The sequence below is a fragment of the Rissa tridactyla genome, chromosome 20, assembly GCF_028500815.1.
Source record: "Rissa tridactyla isolate bRisTri1 chromosome 20, bRisTri1.patW.cur.20221130, whole genome shotgun sequence".
NCBI lineage: Eukaryota > Metazoa > Chordata > Aves > Charadriiformes > Laridae > Rissa > Rissa tridactyla.
The window spans coordinates 5,729,180-5,753,240 of NC_071485.1; the positions used below are offsets into that span (position 1 = coordinate 5,729,180).

At 49.2% G+C, this 24,061-nt stretch overlaps 1 protein-coding gene across 4 annotated transcripts in view; it reads left to right on the forward strand.

Moving 5' to 3' along the window:
- The window catches only part of PPP3CC (protein phosphatase 3 catalytic subunit gamma), a 37,046-nt gene that overhangs the window by 1,211 nt on the left and 11,774 nt on the right, over positions 1-24,061 (forward strand). For all 4 annotated transcript variants that reach the window (XM_054225105.1, XM_054225106.1, XM_054225103.1 and 1 more), the window contains exons 2-4: positions 16,091-16,288; positions 16,726-16,850; positions 22,881-22,992. In XM_054225105.1, coding sequence (XP_054081080.1) covers positions 16,091-16,288; positions 16,726-16,850; positions 22,881-22,992 — 435 coding nt within the window. The remainder of the gene's footprint in view (positions 1-16,090; positions 16,289-16,725; positions 16,851-22,880; positions 22,993-24,061) is intronic.

Sequence of the window (24,061 nt, forward strand, 5' to 3'; positions counted from 1 at the left end):
GGAGAAGGGCAGGGTGCCAGCCCAGGCGGGCATCGTGCTCCTTCACACCCATGAGGTTCCCCCCACCCCGAGACCCCGCTTTGGGTGGTAAGGGGGGGAACCCTGTCCCTCCTTTGCATCTCCCCCAGAGGATTTGGAGGGGGCTGAGAGCCCCTCCAGCACCTCCTGCCTCCCCCAAAGTCCCGTTGGCTCTTTGGATGCCCCCGGGCGGGTGCCAGCTGGCCCCCTCTCTGGCACCCGTTATAGCAGGCACTATTTTTGAACGAGCAGAAGACACCGAAGCGGTTAACGAGGAGAGAAATGCGTTAGCGGAGAAACTCTGGGATTAGAGGGAGGCTGGGATGCTGTACATTTTGCTGCCCTAATTGATCCGGTGCCATTCCCATCCCCACGCACCGGGGAACATCCCCTGCGCGCCTTCGCTCGCTTAAACTTGTGCTCGGCACCCACCGCCGTAGCCAAGGGGCACCCAGTTGTCCGAGTTATACAACCCCCCTGCCTGTTATTAAATCTCCTCGCCCGGCCGGCTTGCATCGGTGCCGGCAGTCGAGCTGGGTGATAAAAGGAACGTTTTTCCCAGGAATGGTTATAATACACGTCTATGGAGGTGTCCCCACCGGGGGGATGCACGCTGCCATCTCTACCTTCTTCTCTGGATGGGTCTAAGTGATTTTTTTAGCCTGTCATGTGGCCGATCACATGTTTAGATGTTAATAACCGTGGCCTTAAACGAAGGGGAAAGTGGACGAGGGTGGCAGCCTGGACTTTGAGGGCCCCCCCCCCGCCTTGGTTAGCTCTGGTTTTTGATGGGTTGCTTTCAAAGCATTGCTAGAAACAAAGCTGGATTTGGGGGAGCCGGGGTCTTCCCCGGAGCTGCGCGTGTGGCTGGGTGATTTGTAGGTCTGCGGGCAGCGGTGTGAACCGTAAATCTCCTGCTAAATCCCAGGCAGCTGCCTGTGTTTAGGTTGGCCTTGTTCGGGGAAGGTAATGTCAATGCAGCCATTATGATTCAGCTGAGTCGTCCCTACCGACACGCCGTCCCTGCTGCTCCAGCTTCCACAATCCCAGGAAATCCCGTCAGCAATCCTGCTGACGTTATCGACACCACATGGAGGGGGGGGTCGACCACCCTGCCGCATCTGCAATGCCCCACTAATTTTGGTAATTAGTCCCTAGCCAGGTGGGGTGGAGGCTCGTGGCGTTGGCTGGAGCCCACTCGCTCCGAGAGCCGCAGGAACTTGTCGAGGAAAATGTTTGATTTCCCCCCCAGGTACCCTTGGGACACGGATTTGAGAGCCTCTAGAAATCTAGGGAGGAATAGCTTCTTCCCTGGCTGTGATTATTGTTTAAAGGTGGTGACATTGTTCGTGGTTATTAATAATTTAAACCTGAAGATAAAAGCTAATTTTGCTCAATTGGAAATGCCTACAATTAAGTAGGATGTAGAATTTTAACTATGTTTAACCTATATATTTACATCTCTAGAGCCCTGCAGAAGTGTTAACTATAATTATGTTTAGTCAGGAGAAATACAGTGTTTCCATTTGCCTCCCCTTTGTGCTTAAACTTGTACATGGGTACCTTCAAGTTCTTTATTAAAATTTCTAATTCTGGGGTTTGTCAAGAATTGCTTTTTAGTAGCCCCGTTGTAGCAGCAAAGTGATAACAGAGATCATTAATGTTCCAACTTGGTGCTCGCAGGAGAGCTCTTGGGGTGGTTATGCTTGAAATCAGAGTGATTAGCGAGGTCTGGTTATCTACGTTAGCCCGAATTTAGGCTCAGATTAACCAACGGATCCAAGCTGTGTGAAATACACGTTTTTCAGGTGTGTGGGTGCGATGCTTTGGGCTGCTGCGGTGCCTCTGAAGCACGTAGGTTGGATGCTGGAGCTCAGGTGTGATGGGTGCCTTTTTTCCCCCGCTCCGTGCCCCGAGAAAACAAACCTGCAGAGCTTTTTGTGGCACAGAAGTGATCCCACTTCATTCCACCTCCAGCGGATCACGCCTGCGAGGTGTGCTGTCCTCGGGGAGGCAGAGCTGCGTGCCACGAGGATCCTTTCCAAAGGCATGTGAGCACGGCTGAACGGCAGAAGGCAACCCAGTCTTTGCAGTTGCATCCATGAAAAATTATTTTAAAAAAAAAATACCCCAGAGTACTGGTATTTAGACACCCAGCCAGAGCAAATAATTTAGAGTGATTTTTCTAGATGTGTGTGTTAGCAAAGCGTCGCGCCATCACAAAGCTGGTGAAGGAGGAGCAGCGAGGAGCTGGTGCCCTCCTTTTGGCAGCCCTTGTGTGTTTGTGAGTCGTCGGTGACATCCCTCATCCCCGTACGGTTCAATAGTGTTTTATATTTTATTTGTTTTATGAAGTACTGCTGGGTTTCTGCCTTTCTGTAGATGGGCAGGCTGCGCCACCGGCAGTGGGGTTCATAGTGGTGATAGAAAACTGGGTCTGGTGCTGAGACCATGTAGGTAAAGGTCTTCTGTTTAAAAAAAAAAAAAAAAAAAAGTGGATTTTCCAAGTTTGCGCTTTGCTGTTCCTTTCATAAGCACTTGGGCTTTTTTCAGGCACGTATCTAGTTTGTTTTTTCCTGGTTGGAAGATTTAAAGCGTGTGTGGGGGACGTAAGACCCCCGACACGATGCTTTCTTACATATCAGCTGTCTGATTCCTGGCGTGAACCTCCCAGGTATGTTGTAGCTCATCTGTTTAATATCTAATTAAGGTTTGTGGGAGCGAAGGAGCGGTGGGGCAGCTTCCCTCACCAGTATCTCCCACCACGTGCGTGTTGGGCTCGAGTAAAGTCAGGCTGGAGCAGAAAACACCCAACGAGCTGCTCCCCTTCTCTTGGCACGGCGAACGCCTGCCTTCGGAGGGTGGCGGAGATGCTGCTGGAGTCCAGTCCCACAGGATTTGTTCAGCCAGGCTCCTGGTGCCTTCGACAGAAGCCTCTGGGGAGCCAAAAAACCGACATTGGATCAATAAATGCCATCTTCAGAAGCTTTGGAGAGCTTCCCCCGCGCTGCTGCCAAGTGGAGAAGGTACAGAGGGTGTGCTGCTTCATCTTGCTGCCCGAAGACGCTTTCATTTTATGAAAAATGTGTAGCTTTCTTACCTTGTTTTTAACATAAACCACTACTCCTGAAATGCAGTCGGCTGGTTGAGCGTTGGGCTTTCTCTGGTTGCGGTAGGTTGGGAGCTGTGCAGAATTTTTTATAACAGATCACATTGATACAAAAGTCGAAGTAGCTTTGTGGTTCCATCTTAAATCTTACCTACAAGGGAAACTGTGGTTGTTGAAGAGAAGAAATACGTAGCACCATCACTGCGATCGCTGTTCGTTTCGCGTTTGTCTTCTGTAATGCTTTGGTTGGTTTGTCTTGTTGAGTGTTGGCATTTTGTAGCTAATAAGGAACACTTTTTTGGGGAAAAAAGAGCTGCGAAAATGGCTAAAAATGGAGATAAAGGCCAAGGTGCATGGCCTCAGACCTCGGGCGTGCCGGAGGAAAAGTGCAAATACCATCTGAGTCAAGATGCGGTGGTGGGATCCCTAAAAAGCAAGTTGTGTCATAGTACAGCAACTCGTCTGGACGGAGCTCAAGAAGGTCTTGAGTGTAGATAGCCCTTCAAGCATCAACCCTGTAGGATCTCTCCGAATTACTTGGGAATCTGGTCTTTTGGGAGGTCTTTCTTGCGGGAAAGATGCTGAGTTATTTGTAAATGGGATGTACTAAGAAAAGGGGCAGGTTTCTGCCTGCGCTGAGACTGGAGGTTGCAGAATTGGTGCTGATTTTTGCCAGATCATGTGGCACTTCATCCGAAAATGAATCAGAAGTTAAACACAGCGCTAAGCGCCACTTCTACAAATGTTTTAGGGTAATGCAAGCTGTTCGGCTCTAATATGCTTCATGTAGCCCTCATCTGCCCCCAAAAAAGGCAGTACCCTTTTTTTTGTCTGTGAAACTTCCCAGAACCAGGTTTCTTTATAGCCTGTAGCAGAGATGCTCTGCTGCCGTGTGAATCAACAGAAATGCCACCACTGGTGGCAAAAACTAAACCCCAACGCCAGCCTTGGCTACTAAAACCTGTTTCGAAACCTGTGATAAGACGTCAGGGAAAGCAGATTGGGCTTTCTTTTGATTTATTTCCTCTGAGAACAACACCAGATGCTTCAGATGGGCGCTGGAGGTGGGACGGAGAGGAGGGAAGGCCGTGTCCCTTTGGAGCCCCCCGTGTTTAATATGATGTTTCTGCTTCTGGATATCAGCCTGGGAAAGGTTAATCCCGTTCTCCCCCTAGTTCAAGGCTCTGCCGGATGCTCAGAGGACCCGTTCTGTAGCAATGAGAACAAATGAGCCCCCATTAGCTTGGTACTGTGCTGAAATTTTATTTTATTTTTTTTATTTAATAAAAGAAACGCGGAGTTGAGAGGGATTTGTGATGGGTTTGGTGCTCGTTGGGTTGCCCAGGCAGGAGAAGGCAGGCTGTTCCTTAGGAAGTAGGGCAGGGTGCTGGCTTAAAATAGCGACGAACGTCGGGCTGCTTGTGATGAAGGGAGCTATTTAGGTAAATCCTGGGGTCTTGGTGGGGGCAGAGCTGCCTGCTAATCTAAAGATACTCCTCGGAGACCTATATTTGTCCGGGATCCTTCCCGGCTTGGCTGGTTTTCCAGGTGTTCCCTGTTGGATCCTTTGCTCTCCTCTGCAGCTTGCCTTGGGATGGTGGGTGTGTTTACTAGACCTACAGCGCGTTAATGTCTTGGATGCTAATGGAATTAGACATCATTAAGCAGTGGGAGCGAGGAAACAGGCTACGTAAAGGCATCAGCATTATCCTATAATGCAAGGCTTGGCTCTGAATGGCTCTTGCAGGCTGGTCTGCCAGGCTCAGGGCGCTGAAGAGGCATATGCCGATGACACTTGAGAGCCCGGTCAAGTGTACTGGGAAGAGCCTTCAGGGCAGGGAGAAGGAGGGATGGGGAGCAGCTCTGCACCCAGAGCATCCCTGGTTAGGATGGCATGGACCAGAGGTGAGATGGAGGATGGAAGGTGGATCCTCAAAAGGGGTAGGAAGATGAAATCTTGGTGCAGCTTTTAAAGGATTTGGCTGGCAGGGAGGAGGAACGTCAGGGCTGCACTTGGACTTCAGACCTCCAGCCTCCGAAGCAAAAGCTCGCTGCTGTCTCTCGCTGCAGCATCTCCAGCTATGGCGCCTTAATAGGATCTCACTGCGTTTGCATTAGGAGCAGAGGTGGATGTGAGCGTGTTGAGTAACGCGACCTCCTCCAGCCAGGAGCCTGGCTCTGCTGCCAGAGAGGGCATGTGGGGTTTAGCTCTCCAGAAGCCTACATCAGTCTCCTGCCTTCTGAGTGCTTCCCCCCTTTAGCGAATACCTTTGCAATGGTGGTGGCTGTGAGATGGGATTTAAAGTGCTTTCCTTGCTCCGAGCTGGATCTGGTGAGAGTGTGCAAGGATCTATTGCATGCAGCTCTGGGGTCCCCAACAGCAGAAGGACGCGGAGCTGTTGGAGCGGGGCCAGAGGAGGCCACAGAGATGCTGGGAGGGCTGGAGCCCCTCTGCTGTGGGGACAGGCTGAGAGAGCTGGGGGGGTTCAGCCTGGAGAAGAGAAGGCTCCGGGGAGACCTTGGAGCCCCTTCCAGGCCCTAAAGGGGCTCCAGGAAAGCTGGGGAGGGACTCTGGAGCAGGGAGGGGAGCCATGGGACGAGGGGGAAGGGTTTTACACTGACAGAGGGGAGATTGAGATGAGATCTGGGGAAGAAATTGTTTGCTGTGAGGGGGGTGAGCCCCTGGCCCAGGCTGCCCAGAGAAGCTGTGGCTGCCCCATCCCTGGAGGGGTTCAAGGGCAGGTTGGCCGGGGCTTGGAGCAACCTGGGCTGGTGGGAGGTGTCCCTGCCCAGGGCAGGGGGTGGCACTGGATGGTCTTTAAGGTCCCTTCCAACCCAAACTGTTCTGTGATCTCTCTTGTGTAAGACAAGTGCGTCAGGGTGAATTTCAGGAAAACGGAGAAGTGGTGCCAACAGTGATCCCAGTAAGACTCCTCAGTTCCGTAGCCTGCCCTAGAAAAGGTTCCCGTTTATCAGTTGCTGATGTCTAGCAAATGTAGTAAAATGGCTTCTCAAACAGCAGCAAGAGTATTATCCCAAAAGTGATTTTTTCAGATACGTATCACAAAGGTTTCCTGGAGGAAGACCCCAGACAGAAGCGCAGAGGGCTGGTTTTGCTGGTTCAGTGATAACTGGGGGCTCCTGTCATCGAGCTCCATCCTTGGCACATGAAGGTCTGTGACGCTGCTCTGAAAGCATCGCTAGATCTTATTTAGCCTGTTTTTTGGGCTACTTTTTGGTTTGCAAGAAAGCTGCTCTGGCTGCTCTGCAGCGTGGCCGCTGGGAAGGTTTTAATTAGTTTGCAGCTCCCTTCAGACCGTCTGCACCTCTGTGGGGTTATAAGGTGATACGTGGGTATAAATGTCAAAGACTGGAGTAAGCGCATTGCAAGAAATGGTTTAACCGGCGCTATTTTGATCCCATGTGAAGGCAGCGCGGGTTGAAGCATTAAGGCGTGAGATGGGAAGAGAAACCGAGACCCCTGTCGTGTGTGAATTGGTCTTTTTTTTTTTTTTTTTTTTTTTTTTTTTTTGCTGCAGTGGTGATTGCAAGCGCTCAAATTCTCATTTATCGATGGTGTGACCACCTTTTGGTGGATGTGGTGAAACAGGCTGGGCTCTGCTTGCTTCCACCGGCTCCAGCCCCAGCGTTTCTGGGTGTTATTTCGTTCAGGTTTCCTGTGTGGAGCAGCCGATTCCTGCCTCCAACCTCATCCCCACTGAGATCTTGCGAGTACGCAATGTGCAAAACCGTGGCTGCTTTAAAAGTAGCTTTAAAATTGGAGCCAGCACCCCCCTCCCCTGCCGCTGGTGGGGTCAGATTTACATTCCCCAGCAGGTGGGGGATTTGCCTTTGACACAAAGACCCCGCTGTTCTTGTATTAATGATCTATATTAGTGGACACGCTGGCAGCTTGCTAACCTTGTGAAACAGGTGGTGAATTTCCCTGCCTGCTGACATCTAGGAATCCCTTCCCGTCTCCTTTGGGGAGCTGATTTTTTTTTTTTTTTTAAAGTAGCTGCAGCTGTTTTTGCTCTAGACCTCGGCCTTTTTCTTTCCCTTTTTTTCTTTTTCGCTCAAGCTGAGCAGGGACCCCCCTCCAGTTGGCCGAGAGACCATCCCACCGATGGACCTGTTGAGAGAAAGGCGCCAGGTTTGCTGTATATCATATAATACATATATTTTTAACTGCTGAAAAGCCTCTAGAGCTTGAGGGTCTCAAAAGGGATTTTTTTCCAGGCTGGTATTGAGGGCTTATGTGCTCTCCTTGACGGTAGCCGGTGAGTTGGCATTTGGTGATGTAAGGAGCCCGTGTCCCCGGCAGAGGACTTGGCTCTGGACAGATTGTCTCAATGACAATCCCAGGTAAATCCGCATCAGTGCCCGTCATTAAGAGAGGGACCTGCGCATGGCAACGCGGGCGCTGGAAACTTGACGGACCTTGCAAGCAAGTACGATCTTAACGTCTGCCTTGCTCCCAAGGAGGCTGAAAAAATTTGATGCCCACCGAGGGAGTTTTTGAGCCAGTCTCTGAGCCACGGAGCACTTTGGCAAGAGCAGGACTGGCACCACAGCACAGATTTGGGTCATGGACGAGGTTCGGCTTCATTTTCGGTGCAGGAACACCGGCGCAAAGAGCCGATTGCTGTGGGGAAAGCTTTGCGGACGGCTCCCCTGGTTGAGACCTGGGTGGCTGATGTGCGGTGACAGTCTTAAGTCGCCTCTGTTCTAATTAAATACTCACGGTTTTAATCTCACGCGGCTCCTGGAGGAGCGCGGAGAGGGAGCAGAGTGCCAGCTCCACCTCGTGGGTCAGTAGTCCGGCGAGGGACCACCAGAGCTGGCTCAGGGCTTGCCAGCCATGGCAACCTTGGCACATAGCTCTGTTGGTGAACCCTCCTTGAGTAGCCATGGTTTACTTTGGCAAAGGCACCTGTTTTTTTTTCCCCCTAGGCTGATAACACTATGTACTGTCCGTGCTAGATGTTTTGCCAGCAGAAGAACAATTTAACGATAATTACCTCCTATCCTGATTAAAGATTTTAGGAGTCCGTGAGCACAGTTCAGGTAGCTATAAGGTTTTGGAGGCTGTACGGCTTCCGAAATGCTCAGATGGACTTTAATTTATGTAGCTTTTATGATTATATTTTTTTTTTAAGCCTCTTGGCATTGCGCTTCGTATTTCTGCAGGTCCGTGGGAGCTTTAAGCGTGGCCTGGGTTATGCTCTTCTGGCACACGCTGTGTTTGTATTTGCGTTTTGATGCACGGGACTGGCGCTTGCTTTTTTTGGAATTAAATGCACCTGGCTTCTGCGTAGACTGTGTGTGCCAGATTCCAGTAACCGAGAGTCACCGTGGCCTCAAAATTTGGGTGTTACTCCTCGAGTGACTGAAAGGTAGGTGATAAGGTAAAGGCAGATTTGCTGATGGGAATGGTTCCATTGGTTAGTCTTTCTTGGTTTCATTCGGCTCTGGTATCACGATGACTGTGTCTCTCCCCCTTCGAAGAAATCATTTGGCTTCATAGAATTTGACATACACTACAGATATTTTTAGGGTTATTGGGAGGAGATATTCCGGTTGCCCTGCAAAAAGGAATCTGGCTTGAGGTGAGGAGCAGAGCCAGCCCTCTGGACCAGTTGCGCACTGGGAGGGCTGGCTTGAACTCCAGCAGCACAAGTTTCGGATAAAACTGGGGTGTTACGAACTGCATTTAATGTTTCTCTATATTTGACAGAGCTGCCATTCAGTAGGAATTTACACTTGCAAAATGGATGAGAAAGATACCCAAAGATTCTCTCTGTTAATGGGGATGGGGTGTGTGATGGGTTGGGTTGATGCTCAAGGCTGTGTATGGGGCTGTGTCCTCCTGCAGCTCTTCCAGGGGTGAGAAACGAGCTTTTTTTGCTCCGTTTCATGAGTGCTCAGAGCCTCTGAAACCCAGGGTCCATTATTCATAAGGAAAAGGAAAATTGCTACCCACGGAAGAGTAGAAAGAACATGCAAATGTTTGGAGGAGAGCAGAAATGGCAATAGTAATTGTGTCTGGCCCTTGCGTTCTGCAAGGAGGGTGTTTGTTCCACTTGCTGGCTCTTCTGAGATGCTAATGTTATTTATATTAGCACCATCCATCAGCAAGGGGAGAATTTACTTATTTTCTCAGGTGGTAGGAGGCTGGAGGAACAATATATTTCTTCCACTTCGTGATCACTGTATTTCCACATAGCTTCTGTGGCTGGAGAGAGCAGCAGTTCTCTGACACAGCAGGGTCAGGGCGCCTGTGCCAGCTCTGCTCCAGCCTGAAAAATGACATTATTTGTCAGGGCTTGGTCCAGGCTTTGAAAAAATTTAGTATCAAAAATACATCTGGTTTTGCAGACTCTCATGTAAATTTGCCCTGAGGCACCCTAGGGGAGAGAAGACTTCAAAACTTCATGCAAACCAGCGCAGGGATTCTTAAAGCAAAGGCATCTTGGCGTTTGATGACCAGAATTTTGTATCATAATTTAAAAAAAAATATTATTCCATGGAAATTTAGGTAATTGCTAATAACTATTAGGACTTAACAGCAAGTTTGAATTTGGCTGTAGCTGCTGATGTTCGAGCCATCCTTGCTTTTGATCTGGACCCCCCGATCGGGAAGCGCTGAAGCAGGTTGGCTGGAGCGTTGCTGTAGGTAACGATGGCATCCGTCACTCGCCTTGGAGGGTTTGTTCCTGTTAAATGACTGCAAGAGCTCCGCACGAGCCCGAAACTTCGGCTTTCTGCAAGCACAAAATGGCATTGCTGTTGCCTTTTAGTTGCTGAAATCCTCCGGGTTATTACCTCTCAGCTGGCTCCGTTTGAGCCCTGGACTCAGCTTTGAATAGCCCAATGTAGGTTAGGTGTGAATGGGAATAGGAATGTGATAAAAATAACATTAGGCTATTTGGAAATTGGGGAGGTGAAAAAAAACCCAATCCTGACCTGTTTGCTCATGCTGTGCACGGCTCGACGCAGGAGGCGGCTTTCTCTTTGCCTTTCAAAAGGGGTATGGATGGCTCCCATGCAGATCTTTGGCTGTGGACGGTTCTACCTTTGGCTTCCTCGGTGGCCAGACCTCCCTGGTGGCAGACGGATGGATCTGGCTGTCATCCCCAACGGTCCCACCCGGGGCTGAACCACAGTCACGTAATTCAGATGCCTTCCAGCGCAGGTGAAGAAATTGTTAGTACCTTACCTCATGTGTCTGAGCATAAGAGAAGACAGCTTTTACTTGTGCTTAGTTTTGTCTGAGCCATACTGGCTGCTTCAAAATGCCCGAAATGTACCTTTTTTTTTCCTCCCCAAAGTGCATCTGTAACCATCTGTTCAACTATCTAGCTGTAACATCATTTATTTGATGAGGAGCAAGCAGGGAAGGGGGCTATTGCATTCAGTGCCCTTCAGATTCCCTCCCAGATGGGTGTCCGGAGTCGCAGAGAAATCGCTCTCAAGTTTATTATCGGGCACGTTTAGTCCTGGATGATTTTTGGACTCGAAGCCCCACGTGGCCCAGGGTGAGAGGACACCTCCTTTTCGTTAGAAACCCAACCATTCGGGGAATAAACCGAGTTTTACTGTAGCTGCCACATCAATCAAATAGCCCTTGCTCCTTTTTCAGTAATGAAGCTGGCTTTGCTGCTCTGTACAGTCATCCGAGGGACTCTCAAAATATATAAACAATAATTTGAGGATCACTTTGCTTTTCCATGGGACTGGCTCCTTCTGGAGGTGTGGATGGGTCAGCCCTGCTCTGCCTGCTGCCACCGCCTCCAGTCCTGCGAGAAGAGGACCTTTGCTTCGTTTCTGCTGCTTTTTTTATGAAGATACATGATACATTATGTGATCCGACCCAATCTGTGCTGTGAGAGCCATGATGAAGCTGAAGTATGGATGTAGAAATACAGCCCAGGCTTTTTTTTTCCCCAGAGGAATATAGTCTTTTTGCACTGAGGGGCAGATGAATGGGCTGTGATGCTCTGGTTTTGGAGAGCTGGTGGTAAAGAAGCAGCTTTTTATCTGCTTTTTTATCTCCCATCCTTAATTATCCATGCCCTCTTGGAGGGCTGTGAATATCTGCTTGCTCCTGGACTGGCAAATAAAATCTGCATTAATTTTGTAATAAAGAGTCTTGCACCATAGTCTAGCAAAGATACCGCAGTCCTCTTGCTTTTACGGGATTCCCTCAAGCACAGGTGACCTCTTAATCCATTTTACACCTCAAAATTTTGCTTGCATTTGTGTCCTTCTGTCTGTGATTTGGCGTGCGGCGTAGGTCCTGCTGGCAGAGTGGGAATTGTAGGAATTCTCAATCTATGGAGTGTGTTTTGGTGCCCTTGCAAAATCAGAAGTCCCAGACCTAAAGATGTAATTATTTAAACTACAACCACGTGCAACGTGTGGTTTTGTACACAAAGGGAAGATGGCAGGAAGATCCCGGCACTTGCTCACAATGTTGGGGATGTTTTATCCATCACTTTTGTTAATTATTGTCTGTGGGCAGTTCACGGAAGGAGCTGGCTCTGAGGATGAGCGTAGCACACTGCATCTTCGTGCTGCTTAGGCCATCTGTGACTAGCCACAGCGGTTTTTTTTGTGAGATAAGGAGTTTTTTCCCCATTTTGCAGATAAGAGCAGGAAGCGGACGAGACTCTCCCACCTTTCTCAGTGCCCTGGGGGTGCGAGATTTCAGGTCAGCTTTTGCCAGCGCTGTCTGTGCATCCCAGATCCCTTCCTCGCCCTCCTGCTCCCTCCGACAGAAGTGAGCATTAATACGGATACAACTCAGATTTTTTTTTTTTTTTTAAATAAAGTGGATATTTGTGCATCGGATAACCCCTTGCGCCAAGTTGACTAAAGCCCTTACACAAGTTATGCTGGCTAACAGGATTACTTGCTTTGACAACACTAATTACTTAAGCACTCGTCCTCATCCCCTGCTGTATGGGGGACACGGGCATCGCTGGGTTTGGGGTTCCCGTGTGTGTCTCTCTGGTGCGTGGGGATCTTTTTACGCCGCTCCCACGAAGCTTTTGAAGTTCTCGATGGCTCTGGGTGCACCACGACACCAGTGTCTGCTTCGAAATTGAGAAATCTTTTTTGGGGTGGGTTAGCGGGAAGCACGAAGAATAGAAAAGCGGTGACGTGGGGTAATCCCTTGCCTAGCGTGAGGTCTCCGCTGTGTGTCTGCATCCCCAGGATGGTGCTGGTCCCTCGGGCATCTCCGGAGCAGGTTTTTTTTCCTCCCCGTGTTCCATGCTGGCTGCAGCTTGGCTGGCAGACAGGCACGGCAGAGGAGAAGCCGGTTCCTTATCGTGCCCAAGCTCCTTGTGGGAGTGGAGCTGTGCAAAGCCAGCGAGGGAACTTACATAAAAGTTCTTGGCTGCTCGCATCGGCGTAGCCTCATATTTTATCTTGCATAACTCGGCTTGCTAGGGCTACCAAGAAAAGGCAAAGCAGACCATGCCAGGAGCTTTTCATGGATCTCTTCTGAGCTCTGTGATGGGCAGTACCGCTCTTGTGGTTGCACGCCATCTCTGTTAAGCTCTCTATCCCGACTTCTGTGGGGTTTTCACTTGGGTAGGGTGGCTCCGGAGTCGGTGGCTGCGTTTGAAAGCCCGGGACGATGGGGAAGAAGGAGCTGAACGGTTCGTACTTCTCTGTTCTCTTCCTTATAAATAATTTGACCTTCAAGCGCTCTCTCACTTCCCTTGGAGTCAGATGGCAGATGCTAGGACAACTGCCCAGTTTGTAGAAGTACTTAAAAATCATTTTCCAAGTCACTCCATGGCAGGGAGTCCCAAAGCCTCCGGTGCCCCTCAGTCCTTGTCCTGTGCCCACGTTTCCACCCTGCTCCTCTTGGCCTCCCTTGTTCCAGCTGAACCTATTTGTGTCAGACCCCCTTCCTTCCGATGGACAAACGCTGCCGTCCTTGCACAGATCCGGGAAAATATATGAAATTCTGCAAAATGTCGAGTTTTTCATCAGTAACCAGTTAAAAAAAAAAAAAAAAACTTTTTTTTTTTCTTTTTCTTTTGGCTGTAGAGATGAGCGATATCTGCGGTTAAAAAAACCCCTGTTGTCCAGCCTGTGTTGGCATAAGCAGGAGTCTTGCTTAAACCTCTTTAATTGGCGGCTGCGTGGGGAAAGCGCTGCGTGTGCCCTGGACCGTTGAAGGCATGTGGGGGCACTTAGCACATCCCCAGCAGAGCCAAACTTCCAAAGCCACCGATGAAAGAGGGCCACCTTATCGTGGGCACCGGCTCCCCTTTCATTATAGCCCGCCCTTGTTCTCCTCTGTCCTACATTTCGTGTTATTTGAAAATTGATGTTGGGCTGCAAAGAATCTCTTGTGCTGCCTCTCCGCTTTTCCTCTCTGCCCCCTGGGTTTCCCAGCTAAAGAGCTGCTCTATTTGCATTTAAAAGAGATGGCTTGCATTCCTCTTAGTCTTTTATTATTTGACCACCGCTATTTTCGCCTGTTACATCCAACATAGTTTGGCATATGGGCTGTCTTTGCTGGGTGGTGGGTAAGGACATCAGCTTCATTTGCGCATCAGATATTTTTCTTCTCTAGCTGGATTACAGTGAAGTGCAAATCTGTCTTTCACCACATGACATGATGGCATCAGAAGCGGGAGATGTGGAAGCAATGGTACATTATCTAGTGAGTGGGTTTCCTTACACGCGGCATGTGTTGGAGGTACCACTTACTCAGAAGCAGGCTGGCACCGGAATCATAAAAAACGGCTGTAAAAGGCCCGTTTTCCTTCACAGAATCACACAGAATCACAGAATGGCCGGGGTGGGAAGGGACCTCTGGAGATCATCCCGTCCCACCCCCGGCCAGAGCAGGGTCACCCAGAGCAGGTGGCACAGGGACACCTCCAGGCGGGTTTGGGATGTCTCCAGAGACGGAGACTCCCCCACCTCTCTGGGCAGCCTGTGCCAGATTTTGGGGTTGGCTGGGGGATGCTCAGCAGGGATCAGACGGTCTGTCCGTCTGCCCAAGGTCTTACGGACAGTGGTGCCTCCAAGACCTTTTCACGGAATGGTCAGGGTTGGAAGGGACCTCTGGAGATCATCTCATCCAACCTCCCTGCCAAAGAAGGTTGGACAGGAACGGATCCATGTGGGTTTGGAATATCTCCAGAGAAGCAGACTCCACAACAGGGAAACTCTCAAAGTAAAGAAGTTTTTCCTCGTGTTGAGATGGAATTTCCCGTGTTCGTTCCAGTTTGTGCCCGTCACCCCATGTCCTGTCGCTGGCCACCACTGAGAAGAGTCTGGCCCCATCCTCTTGCCTTTAGCTATTGCTGAGCACTGATGAGGTCCCCTCTCAGCCTGCTCTTCTCCAGGCAGAACAGCCCCAGGGCTCGCAGCCTTTCCCCAGCAGAGAAATGCTTCAGCCCCTCAGCATCTCCGTAACCTCCGCTGGACTCTCTCCAGCAGTTCCCTGTCCTTCTGGAACCGGGGAGCCCAGAACTGGACCCAGGGCTCCAGATGGGGCCTCCCTAGGGCAGAGCAGAGGGGGAGGATGACCTCCCTCCACCTGCTGGCCGTGCTCTTCTGGATGTCCCCAAGGATGCCACTGGCCGCCTTGGCCCCCAGGTCCTATTGCTGGCTCTTGGTTTTGGGGTGGTGTCCCCTGTCCCCAGGGCCGGGAGGGTCCCCGCACCAGAGGAGGAGGCTTTTTTTGGGTCTGTGTGTGCCACCAGAGCCTGCAGCACCCCAGGAGCATCCCAAAGGAAAACCCACCCCAGCATCCCCTCACCCATCCCGCGGGATCGCTCCCTCCGCAGGGCTGGGCTGGGATCGCTTTGGTCCTGCTCTGACCGGCGGGGTGTTGAAAGGGCTGAACGCAGAGGGTTGAGTTGATGCTGGTTCTTTGAGATGTTTTGAGAAGGAAACGGAGTCCGGCACCTCAGATGATCTCTGGGATAAGATGCAAATTGCTCCGTGGCGCACAGGTGCCACCGGCAGCTGGGTCCCACCTTTGGGGCTGTTTGACAGGATTTTACTTCTAGTTTTTCTCTTTTACCCAAACATCCAGGCCCCCTTCCTGGAATTTATTTTAAACCAAGGCACTATATAGCCTTTAAATATTATGCAGGCGTCGTGTGTTCTCCTTCTTTTTTAAATTAGCCAGGCCCGGGGTAAAGGTAGGTGAGGAAGCCGGATGGTTCTCACTTGTAACTATTATTTTTGCTTCGTGTGCTTCCTTTCTGCTAGAGGTCACCTTCTCACAAATAATACAATTGCCTAGCATGAAAATAATAATAATGGCTTTTAATGGGGTGGCTTTCTACCTAGATTTAAAACCCGGGGAATGCGTTGCAAGTAAATGAGGCTTTAACTTGCCTTAAATGCTGGATTCCACCAGGATTTACCAATTACTGAGCTTGGCATTAAGCTTTTTGAAGCGGCCCATACCGGGAGGTGCGAGGCTGTTGCCTGGGGAAGGCACCTTCTGCTTTGCGGGTTTGTGCAGTTTCCTGATAAGTGTGAGTTTGACACGTAGTGGTCCTCCTACCTTAATCGCCAGTTTCGGGGAACCGGTGTGTTTTTTTTTTCCTCCTTTTGCTGATATTTGCCTGCCGTCCTGTTTTAGTGCAACACGATGATGACAACTCCCCCCGCTGAATTAGGAGACGGCTTTGGTGCCCGCGTTTTCTGTGGCTGCATATGGCATTTTTTTGTCTGCATACAGTGATTTTTTAAACATGCTGAGGGGTGTATTCGGTTGCTCTGGCAGCGTAGCTTTTCTTCTTTCAGTATTTGAGAGCATAATTTCAGTGAAAGTACATTTGGGAGTGCATGCTCGTCTCAAGGCTTGGAACGAAAGCCTCCCGCTGAAAAGACTGTAATTCTTTTTTTTTTTTTTTTTTCTTCCCCCTCCCCGAAAAAGAGACGTGTTGCTAACTTCTTCACTTCCATTTCCAGCTGTCCCATTTCCTCCCACGCAGCGGCTCACTCTGAAGGAGGTGTTTGAGGATGGGAAGCCGAGGCTTGACGTCTTGAAGAGCCACTTGGTGAAGGAAGGGCGCCTGGAAGAGGATGCGGCGCTGAAGATCATCAACGATGGGGCCGCCATCCTTCGGCACGAGAAGACAATGATTGAAGTGGAAGCTCCCATCACAGGTCAGAGAGCTTTCTGCGGCTGGAGTCCTAAATCAGGGCCATCTAGGAAACATGAGCTGCTCGGAGAACCAGCCTTTCTGCTGTCTTCCTTCCATAGAATCACAGAATGGTTCGGGTTGGAAGGGATCTTAAAGATCATGTAGTTCCAACCCCCCTGCCCTGGGCAGGGACACCTCCTACTAGACCAGGCTGCTCAAAGCCTTGTCCAGCCTGGCCTTGAATCCATCCACAAAGGATTTTTTTTATTTTAATTGCCTGAACTCTCAGTAGAGAGGATTTTGCTCGTGTAGGTCGAGTACATCTTTGCGGAAGCTGGATGTAAAGCAGGGGTGGCCGGGGTCAGAGCGCAGCCATGCTATGCTCCTTATTGCCGTCATGACCTTTCTTTTCTTAGCATGTAATTCTGTCCCTCTTTTGTGCTGTTCTTCCTCCCCTAGTGTGCGGTGACATTCACGGGCAGTTTTTTGACCTGATGAAGTTGTTTGAAGTTGGAGGATCACCCAATAACACCCGCTACCTCTTCCTGGGAGACTACGTGGACAGAGGCTACTTCAGTATAGAGGTGACGAATAAAGTTGAGCCTGGGGATGCTAGTACTAAACGAACCAAAAGTATTGAACTAAACTAGCAGATACAGATTTCTTGTGCTGGATTTTATGTTCTAGTCTAGGTTTGCGTGCAAGGAAGGACATGTAGGGAACATACGGTATGATTTTTGGCAGAAATGTCATGATTTTGAATCGGATCCTCACCCAGTGACAGAGTCAAACAGCAGCCATGGGGTTAATGACTAAACTCTAGCTTCTGAACTCGAGTTTTAATATCACTTGTAGCTGTCAGTCAGGGGAACAAGAGGGAGAGTTGATTGTATGTTGCAGGCAACAGGATCCTACCAGGCAGTGGGAAGCAAATGTTTAAAAACTTGCAAGATTCAGCTTTGCAGGGGAAAAAAAAAAGCACTACGCTCCTGAGTCACTGCTTCCCCACCGTCCCCCTGAAAGCATCAACCTCGCAAAGCCAGAGACAGGGTCAGGAGAAAGGAGCAATAAATCATCTGGGCTGTTGTATGTCTCGCTGTGACCCAGGGGCTTGGTGCCGAGGCATTTAATTGTGTATCTAACCACACTGCGCCCGTGTGACAATCTGCCTTGTCACAATAATGCTGTCACCTTACAGACATCGGCCGAATGTCTGGCAGCATGTTAGGATTCTGCGGCTCTGTGGGATGCCACCGACCGAGTACTGGGGTAACACTGCCAGTTGTTGGTCTTAGAGCACAAATCATCGATGGGTCCCTGTGATCGCTGCTGGCTTACCGAAGACCTGGGAGCCTCAGAGCAGGCAGGATGGGAGAGCTAGTAAATGCCAGAAATCCCATGGGATTGCAGCCTTCTGGTGTTGCAAAGGCAGAGCTGGGTGGAAAAAGAGAGCTTCTTCCAGTTGGAGGCAATGTAATAGGGTCATTTGGGGAAACGGGGGCATGAAAAGTGGCAAAACTGGCCTGGAATAACAGAGTAAGCGTTTTTTTCTTCAAAGAGGGAAGGTGCAGGAATAGCAGAGCTGTTGGGTCTGCAGAGGAGTCTTTCTCAGTTAAATTTTGGGGAGGAACTCTCACGGATAGCGATGAAGGCAGTTAATGCAAGCTCTTCTTTGAAGGGTTCTGCAGAGGATTTAGGAGGGTACCGCCGACAGCTTGCGCTTTAGCGGCGGTCTGGATTGCTTCCAGCCTGGCGCTTCGTGTGTTCCGAAACGCTGTCGGTGAGCCAAGGTGTGACGAGGAGCACTTTCCGGGGCAGCGGGGACGGATGCTGGAAAGGTGGGGTTGTGGCTGTTGGGATTTCTGCAGGAGGAGCCCCGTAACCCCTGGGGAGGAAGGGGAAGGACAGGCATCTGACCGCTTGTTTAAATGGTTTGGCTTGCGCCAAGCTGGGTTTGCAGTTTGAGTGTATTTACCTGGAAAAGAGATTATAACACGGCAACTCTTTCTGAGATAAGACGTGGGGTTTTTGTTTGTATTAACTGAGAAACCTTCAAATGAGAGTTGTCGTACCCTGTGTCTATGCACGAATTTTACAGATCCTGGGTGGTGAAGTGCTTCTCCCGCTCTCTGCTCCTACCCTGCGATTGATCTGGGATCTGATGTGGGGATTTTCCTCCCAGATCTGCAGAATTGAGTGCTGGAGTTGGGGATCGCTGCCCTCGTCTCTGCGTGCTGTGACAGTATGGAAGAATTCCAGGGGGATGGGTGATGAGTCCACCTTGGAGAACAGAGGTGGTGGGATTTTATTTTTTTTTGAGGAGGAAGGTCTGAAAATTAGAGGTAAACCCATCAGGTCCCTGCTGTGGCTTGCCCCTTCGACCCTGTGCAGGGCAGCCTGCTGTTTTCAAGCTCAAAAGCCTTGGGGCAGTTGGTCTTTGTAAGGTCTGAGCACAAGTTTGTTATTTCATGCTGCTTTTGACCTTTGTCCTTCCCCTTTCCCCCCCACATCTGCAGAGGGAAAGCCACCGTGCGCGGCATTACCCCACGGAGCCAGCATTGATCTTTCACGAATCAGGGTGGGCTTTGATTAGTACATGCGGGGGCTGATCCAAATGTCACTGATAAAGCAGCGTCGAGAAGGCTTCATTCCCTTATTCCTATTGATGTGTGCCTCTTCTTCCCACCTACTGCAACGCGCAGCCGCTGTGTTTCAAGAGATTCCCACCTGGGTGTGCAGAAACTGGTTTCTATAGTGAAATCGCAGGAGATTTGCAGCTGGCGTGAGAATCGCTACAAACAAAGGGTTAAACGGTGCCGAAAGGGTGTCTTTGCATTATATTTTTTGTTTAAAGACTTGTACAACATGCAAAGCTGGAGTCTGGAGCGCGGAGATCGCTGATGTGTGAGCGTTTTGGCTTTGGAGTTTTGATTGTTTTCTCCCAAAGGCTCTAGGTGATGGAAAAGGCATCCCAGTTTCCCTGCGCTGTCACCGCTGGGAAGGTGGGAGAGCACCAGCATCATCAGCCTTCCATGAGTCACCGCACAAACTTGTGCATCCATGGGCTGGGTGGGGAATATTAGCGAGTGCCTGCCCAGAGCTGCTGATAATCATGACCTTTTAACTGAATGAAATAGGAGGTAATTGTATAATTGCATCCTGATGCAGGCAATCAGGAAACAAGACGCAAAAACGGGGGCCAAGGAGGTGTTAAGGCAAACCGTGTTCCTTCTTAGCAGTCCAAATAACCCTTGCAAGCTTTCCCCATCGCTGTGAGTGTTTGGTTGTCAAGGTAAAAGGAGCAGTTTGTGGCTCAGACAAAAAAAAAAACAAAACACCTTTAAAACCCCCGAAAGGCTCTGTTCATCAGCTCAGCTGGATGTCTTCAACAAATTATTTCTGGGTCTCTAGCTTAGGGAAATTCTCATTTAAAAACGTTCATTCTCAGTAGGTATAATGAGGCTATGAAGCGTGGTTTGGTTGGGTTGTGTTTTGGGGTTGTTTTCTTTTAGACTTGTGGGGGGAGAAGGGAGGGAAGCAGCCGTGTGAAAGCTGCGAGGGCTGTTGTCTGGTGGAAGAGGACTTGCTTTTAGTCTGTGCCACAAAACCCACCGCGACGGCGAGACTAACTGGCCAGGGACTCGGATATTATAGTGAAGGGGCTGAGAAGCAGCACGGAAATGGGGCTGACCACCTCCGTTTGGAGCTGCTGATGGGACATCATCCTGGTGGAGGGTTCTCTCACCAGTCTGCAAGTGGGAAAGATGCTCCCTTCAAAGTGCTTTAAGCTTTTAGTTACATCTCCTAGCCCTTACGTGAGGACCGTCCTGGTCTGTGAGGATCTGACCATCCTGCCAGAATACAATAAATAGAATTGTTTTATTAAATTATAAAGTGAAACCATTATTATAACCAAAAATAGAATTTATGGAAAGAGTAGATTTATCAGTAAAGATGGCGTGATAATGGCATACACCTTTGCCAGACTAATTTTTCAAATCTGATCACAATAGGATGCATGATCGTTGTCTAATTATGGAATTGTACGTTCGCTAATCTTGCCAGGATTGAATGCATTGTTTTATCCAAAATAATCTTAAAGAGATCCGGTCAGTGATGCAAGGCGTGAGTGAAGGTAGATTTGAGGGCTGAACGCGGGATGCTGGACTTTCACCGTGCTGTTTCTTCTGCGCCTGCTCTGGGAAGAGCTGTCAGGCTGGATGTTCATAATTTTCTCATAAATGCTGGATTTTTTAAATGGTAGGAGAGATTACGGTGCAGGTTGTTGTGGGCAGGTTTGGCGGCAGCCCCATTTGTGTTTGCTTTGGGTTACAGGTAGCAATTCCTGAGCTGCGGAGTGAAAGCAGGGGATCACATGGGGACATAAGCATGAATGCTTGGCTCTGGGCTTCAAACCGATAGGCAGAATAGGGAGAAAAGCAGATTATTGAAGCCTAGTAAGCCATAATTGTCTCGAGTTGCTACTAGGCTATTGTAAACAGGCGGTAATCAATTCCTGGGCACAGCGCCTTGAAAATCTGGGAAAAGGATCTCTACAATGAGGCATGTGAGTAGAGAAACATTCCAGAGCTGGCGAGGGCTGTTGAATGTCCTTTCTCATCAGTACACCAGCAGTACCCGCTGTTGAATGTCCTTTTCTCATCCTTACCCCAGCGGTACCCGCTGTCGAATGTCCTTTTCTCATCCTTACCCCAGTGGTACCCGCCAGCCCCCACGTCCTCGTGAAATAGCTGCAAACCCCGGGGAATGTCAGCGGTACCAGGGAGGTGTGCTCTCAACGGCTGCGGTTCACTTGCTACATATCCAGGGAGAACTGTGGTGCTGAGTGACACCATTTGCTTCCATTTCCCTTTAAAACACTTCAAATGTACCTTTAAATCTCTCTTCTGCAAGTTGCCGACCTTCTGTACATCCCAAATCCTCCCTTTTTTGATGGTGTCTCTCTACTTTCTTGCTTTGCTTTGCACCAGTGCCGCCAGTGCCGGTTGCTTTCTCCAGTCCTTAGCACGTCATTTAGTTCATTTATAGTGACTTTCACTTTTCAGTTCTCACGCTAGCCCAGAAGAGTGACATTTGGGTTGCAAACGCAGGAGGTTAAAGCTTTAAATCACAGGATAATTATAAATCATAGAATCATAGAATCTTCATGGTTGGAAAGGACCTTTGAGATCATCGAATCCAACCAAATGGTTTTGGTAGGAACGTTCCTCCCATTAACAGATGTAATAAAACATTATTTTTGCTAGCCTTAACCACAGCTTAAATTACTTGTTTCTGTTCAATTTTAAAATTCAGAATTTGCTATCCAGGTTTGTTTTCTTTGGGGTTGGATTCTGAATTGGACACAGACGGGTGCTTTAACAGCTCCTTGGGGTTTCAGGGATCCCTGCGTGTAGCTGGGATGACTAATGTAGAGCTTCCCTTGCAGATTCAGTGCTTAAATACCATTATATCTAAGGTGTCTGTACTGGAAACTAGCTCGAAACTGGTTTATTTTGGTCCTGAAGGTTGTCTCCCTGCCCCAGCAGTTGGTTCCCGGAGATCTGTGCACCAGATCAGCAATGTTTTTAAGTGTCAAAACTGTTGACAGACTTCACGGTTCACGTTCTCAAAAGCGTGTGCTGTTTCTGTAGCATGGCAGCCTAAAGGGTAAGCTCTTATTAGAGACTTTAATCCAGATTTTCAAGCTTGCCTGTCATTACGTGTTGTCCTTCCAGCTCTCAAAATCAACCAGGGAAATGTGATAACATTTCCCCGCGTTAGATACCAGCTGATTAGCCGTCAGCTCGATGACATATAGCACGGAAGGGTAAGAGCATCTTTCCAGCCCTTCCCTTCTTCACGTAGCCTCTTTGGAAAGCCACCGTGAAATATTTCCTGGTAAAAAAAACAAACGATTGTTTCAGTTGAACTTTGGTCCACGCGTCATCAAAGACGATCATTTTACAGGTGTCGCAGCTCGGAGAGGGGGTGTGGAAAGCCCTCTTCAAAGCCAGAAGGCTTTAGTAAGCGTGGTTTTTGGCTAAGCTTTTCCTGTTTTGAACTTGAACTTCACATGACTGTCGCGTAAGCAGAAAAACGGAGGCGGGGGGGGAAAGTCAGTGGGGAAGATCGAGCTTAATTTTCTCTTGATATTTCATGCAGTTGATTAAAAGGCTCGCAAGATGGCTGGCCGTTGTGCTTGCTGCTCTCTGGTTTCGATTGCAGCGGGACATCTGGAAGGCGCATCTCGCCGCGCAGCTGGTTTTGCTTTGCTGCTCTGAAAATGGGTGCTTTTTCGCTTTGGTTTTCTGCTGGAAGGAAAAGCTGCCCCCACCCAGCCCGGAGCCGGTTTCAGTTGAATGCGATCTCATTTGTCACTTCTCCAACTCAGGCCTAATATAGAGAAATGCTCGATGTGGCTTTCCCCCCACTGGTGAAGTTGGCCAAGATAAGATCTACTGCCGATTATGGAGCTGGGTTTCTATCAGGGTTCCGCTTTGAATTCAGCTTGTTGGGTGTCTTCCCAGAAACACTTAGTGAAGTCTACGGGATGATTAGTGCCCTATAAAAGGTTTTTATTACATGCCATCTCCTCCTTCCCTTTCTTGCAGTGCGTGCTGTATTTATGGAGTTTAAAGATAAATCATCCCAAAACGTTGTTCCTCCTTCGAGGGAACCATGAGTGCAGGCACCTCACGGAATACTTCACCTTTAAGCAGGAATGTAAGTATCAGCAGTGTAAGGATTTAAATATATTAATGTGTTGTGACCAGGTGTGGGGTTTAATTTTTCTGCCTGCCGTGGGTGCTGTCGATTCGCTCTGGAGCTGTAAAAACCTGGCGTTTTGGGTTTTGGTTTTTTTTTTTTTTTTCCTGCACACATAGCTCTTCTGTTTCAGCTCCTGCTAAAATAAAAACACCCAAACCAAATAGATACGTCCTGTAAATTCCTGAGTGCGTGTCGATGTGGCCGTCTGGTTAGGAAGAAGGAGTACGGATGGCAGAAATGCGAATACATCTTCCCTGTCTTGCTGATGAGCCATTTGCAGGCACCCCCCCCTCCCCTGCCTTGACTTTCAGGCCCAGCAACGTATAATTACTGCCAAATGACTTTCAGCTCCAGATTGTGCAGCTGGGATCGGTGATTACAATTGGAAGCAAATAAAGGATTTGTTCCTCAGTGTTTGCGCTAGGGAGAATCATTACCTTTAAGATGGTTTTAGTTGAGTTAAAAAGAGTTTTGTGCGGCGTTTGACATATTTTTAAACCCACGATGATGAAAGGTCGGGGAGTGACCCCTCTCCCCCGAGGATGACAGTCATTCCTCCGAGCAATAAAAAAGAATATACACCAACAACATGCAGCGCTTGGTTAGGGAATATTATAGGGAATATGTTGCTCAAGGACCCGACCTCAAGAAATCATTATGGACAAGGCACGAGTCCAATCTTTGGACTGGATGCTGCCGGCCGGGGTAAGGCTGATAGGTACTGAGATAATGACATCTGTTTGCTCCGAAATGAGTTGGAAAACACCAGCCAGCTCCCTGCTGGGTACCCTACGCATCAGATGGTGGTAAATGAGCTCCTGTTGAGCTGGGCTCAATTTGAACCAGAGAGCCAGAGGTGATGGGGATGGTTTTTTTTCCCCTTTGGAAAACAGAAGATACCGCCTTTCCACTTCTACATCATAGCGTGCAGATGAAAAAAACTGTTAGTAACTCTAAAATGAAGCTGGAGGAAAGGTAAACTTTCTATTCATGCATTTTTTTTGCTATAGACAGGGCTGCGTTT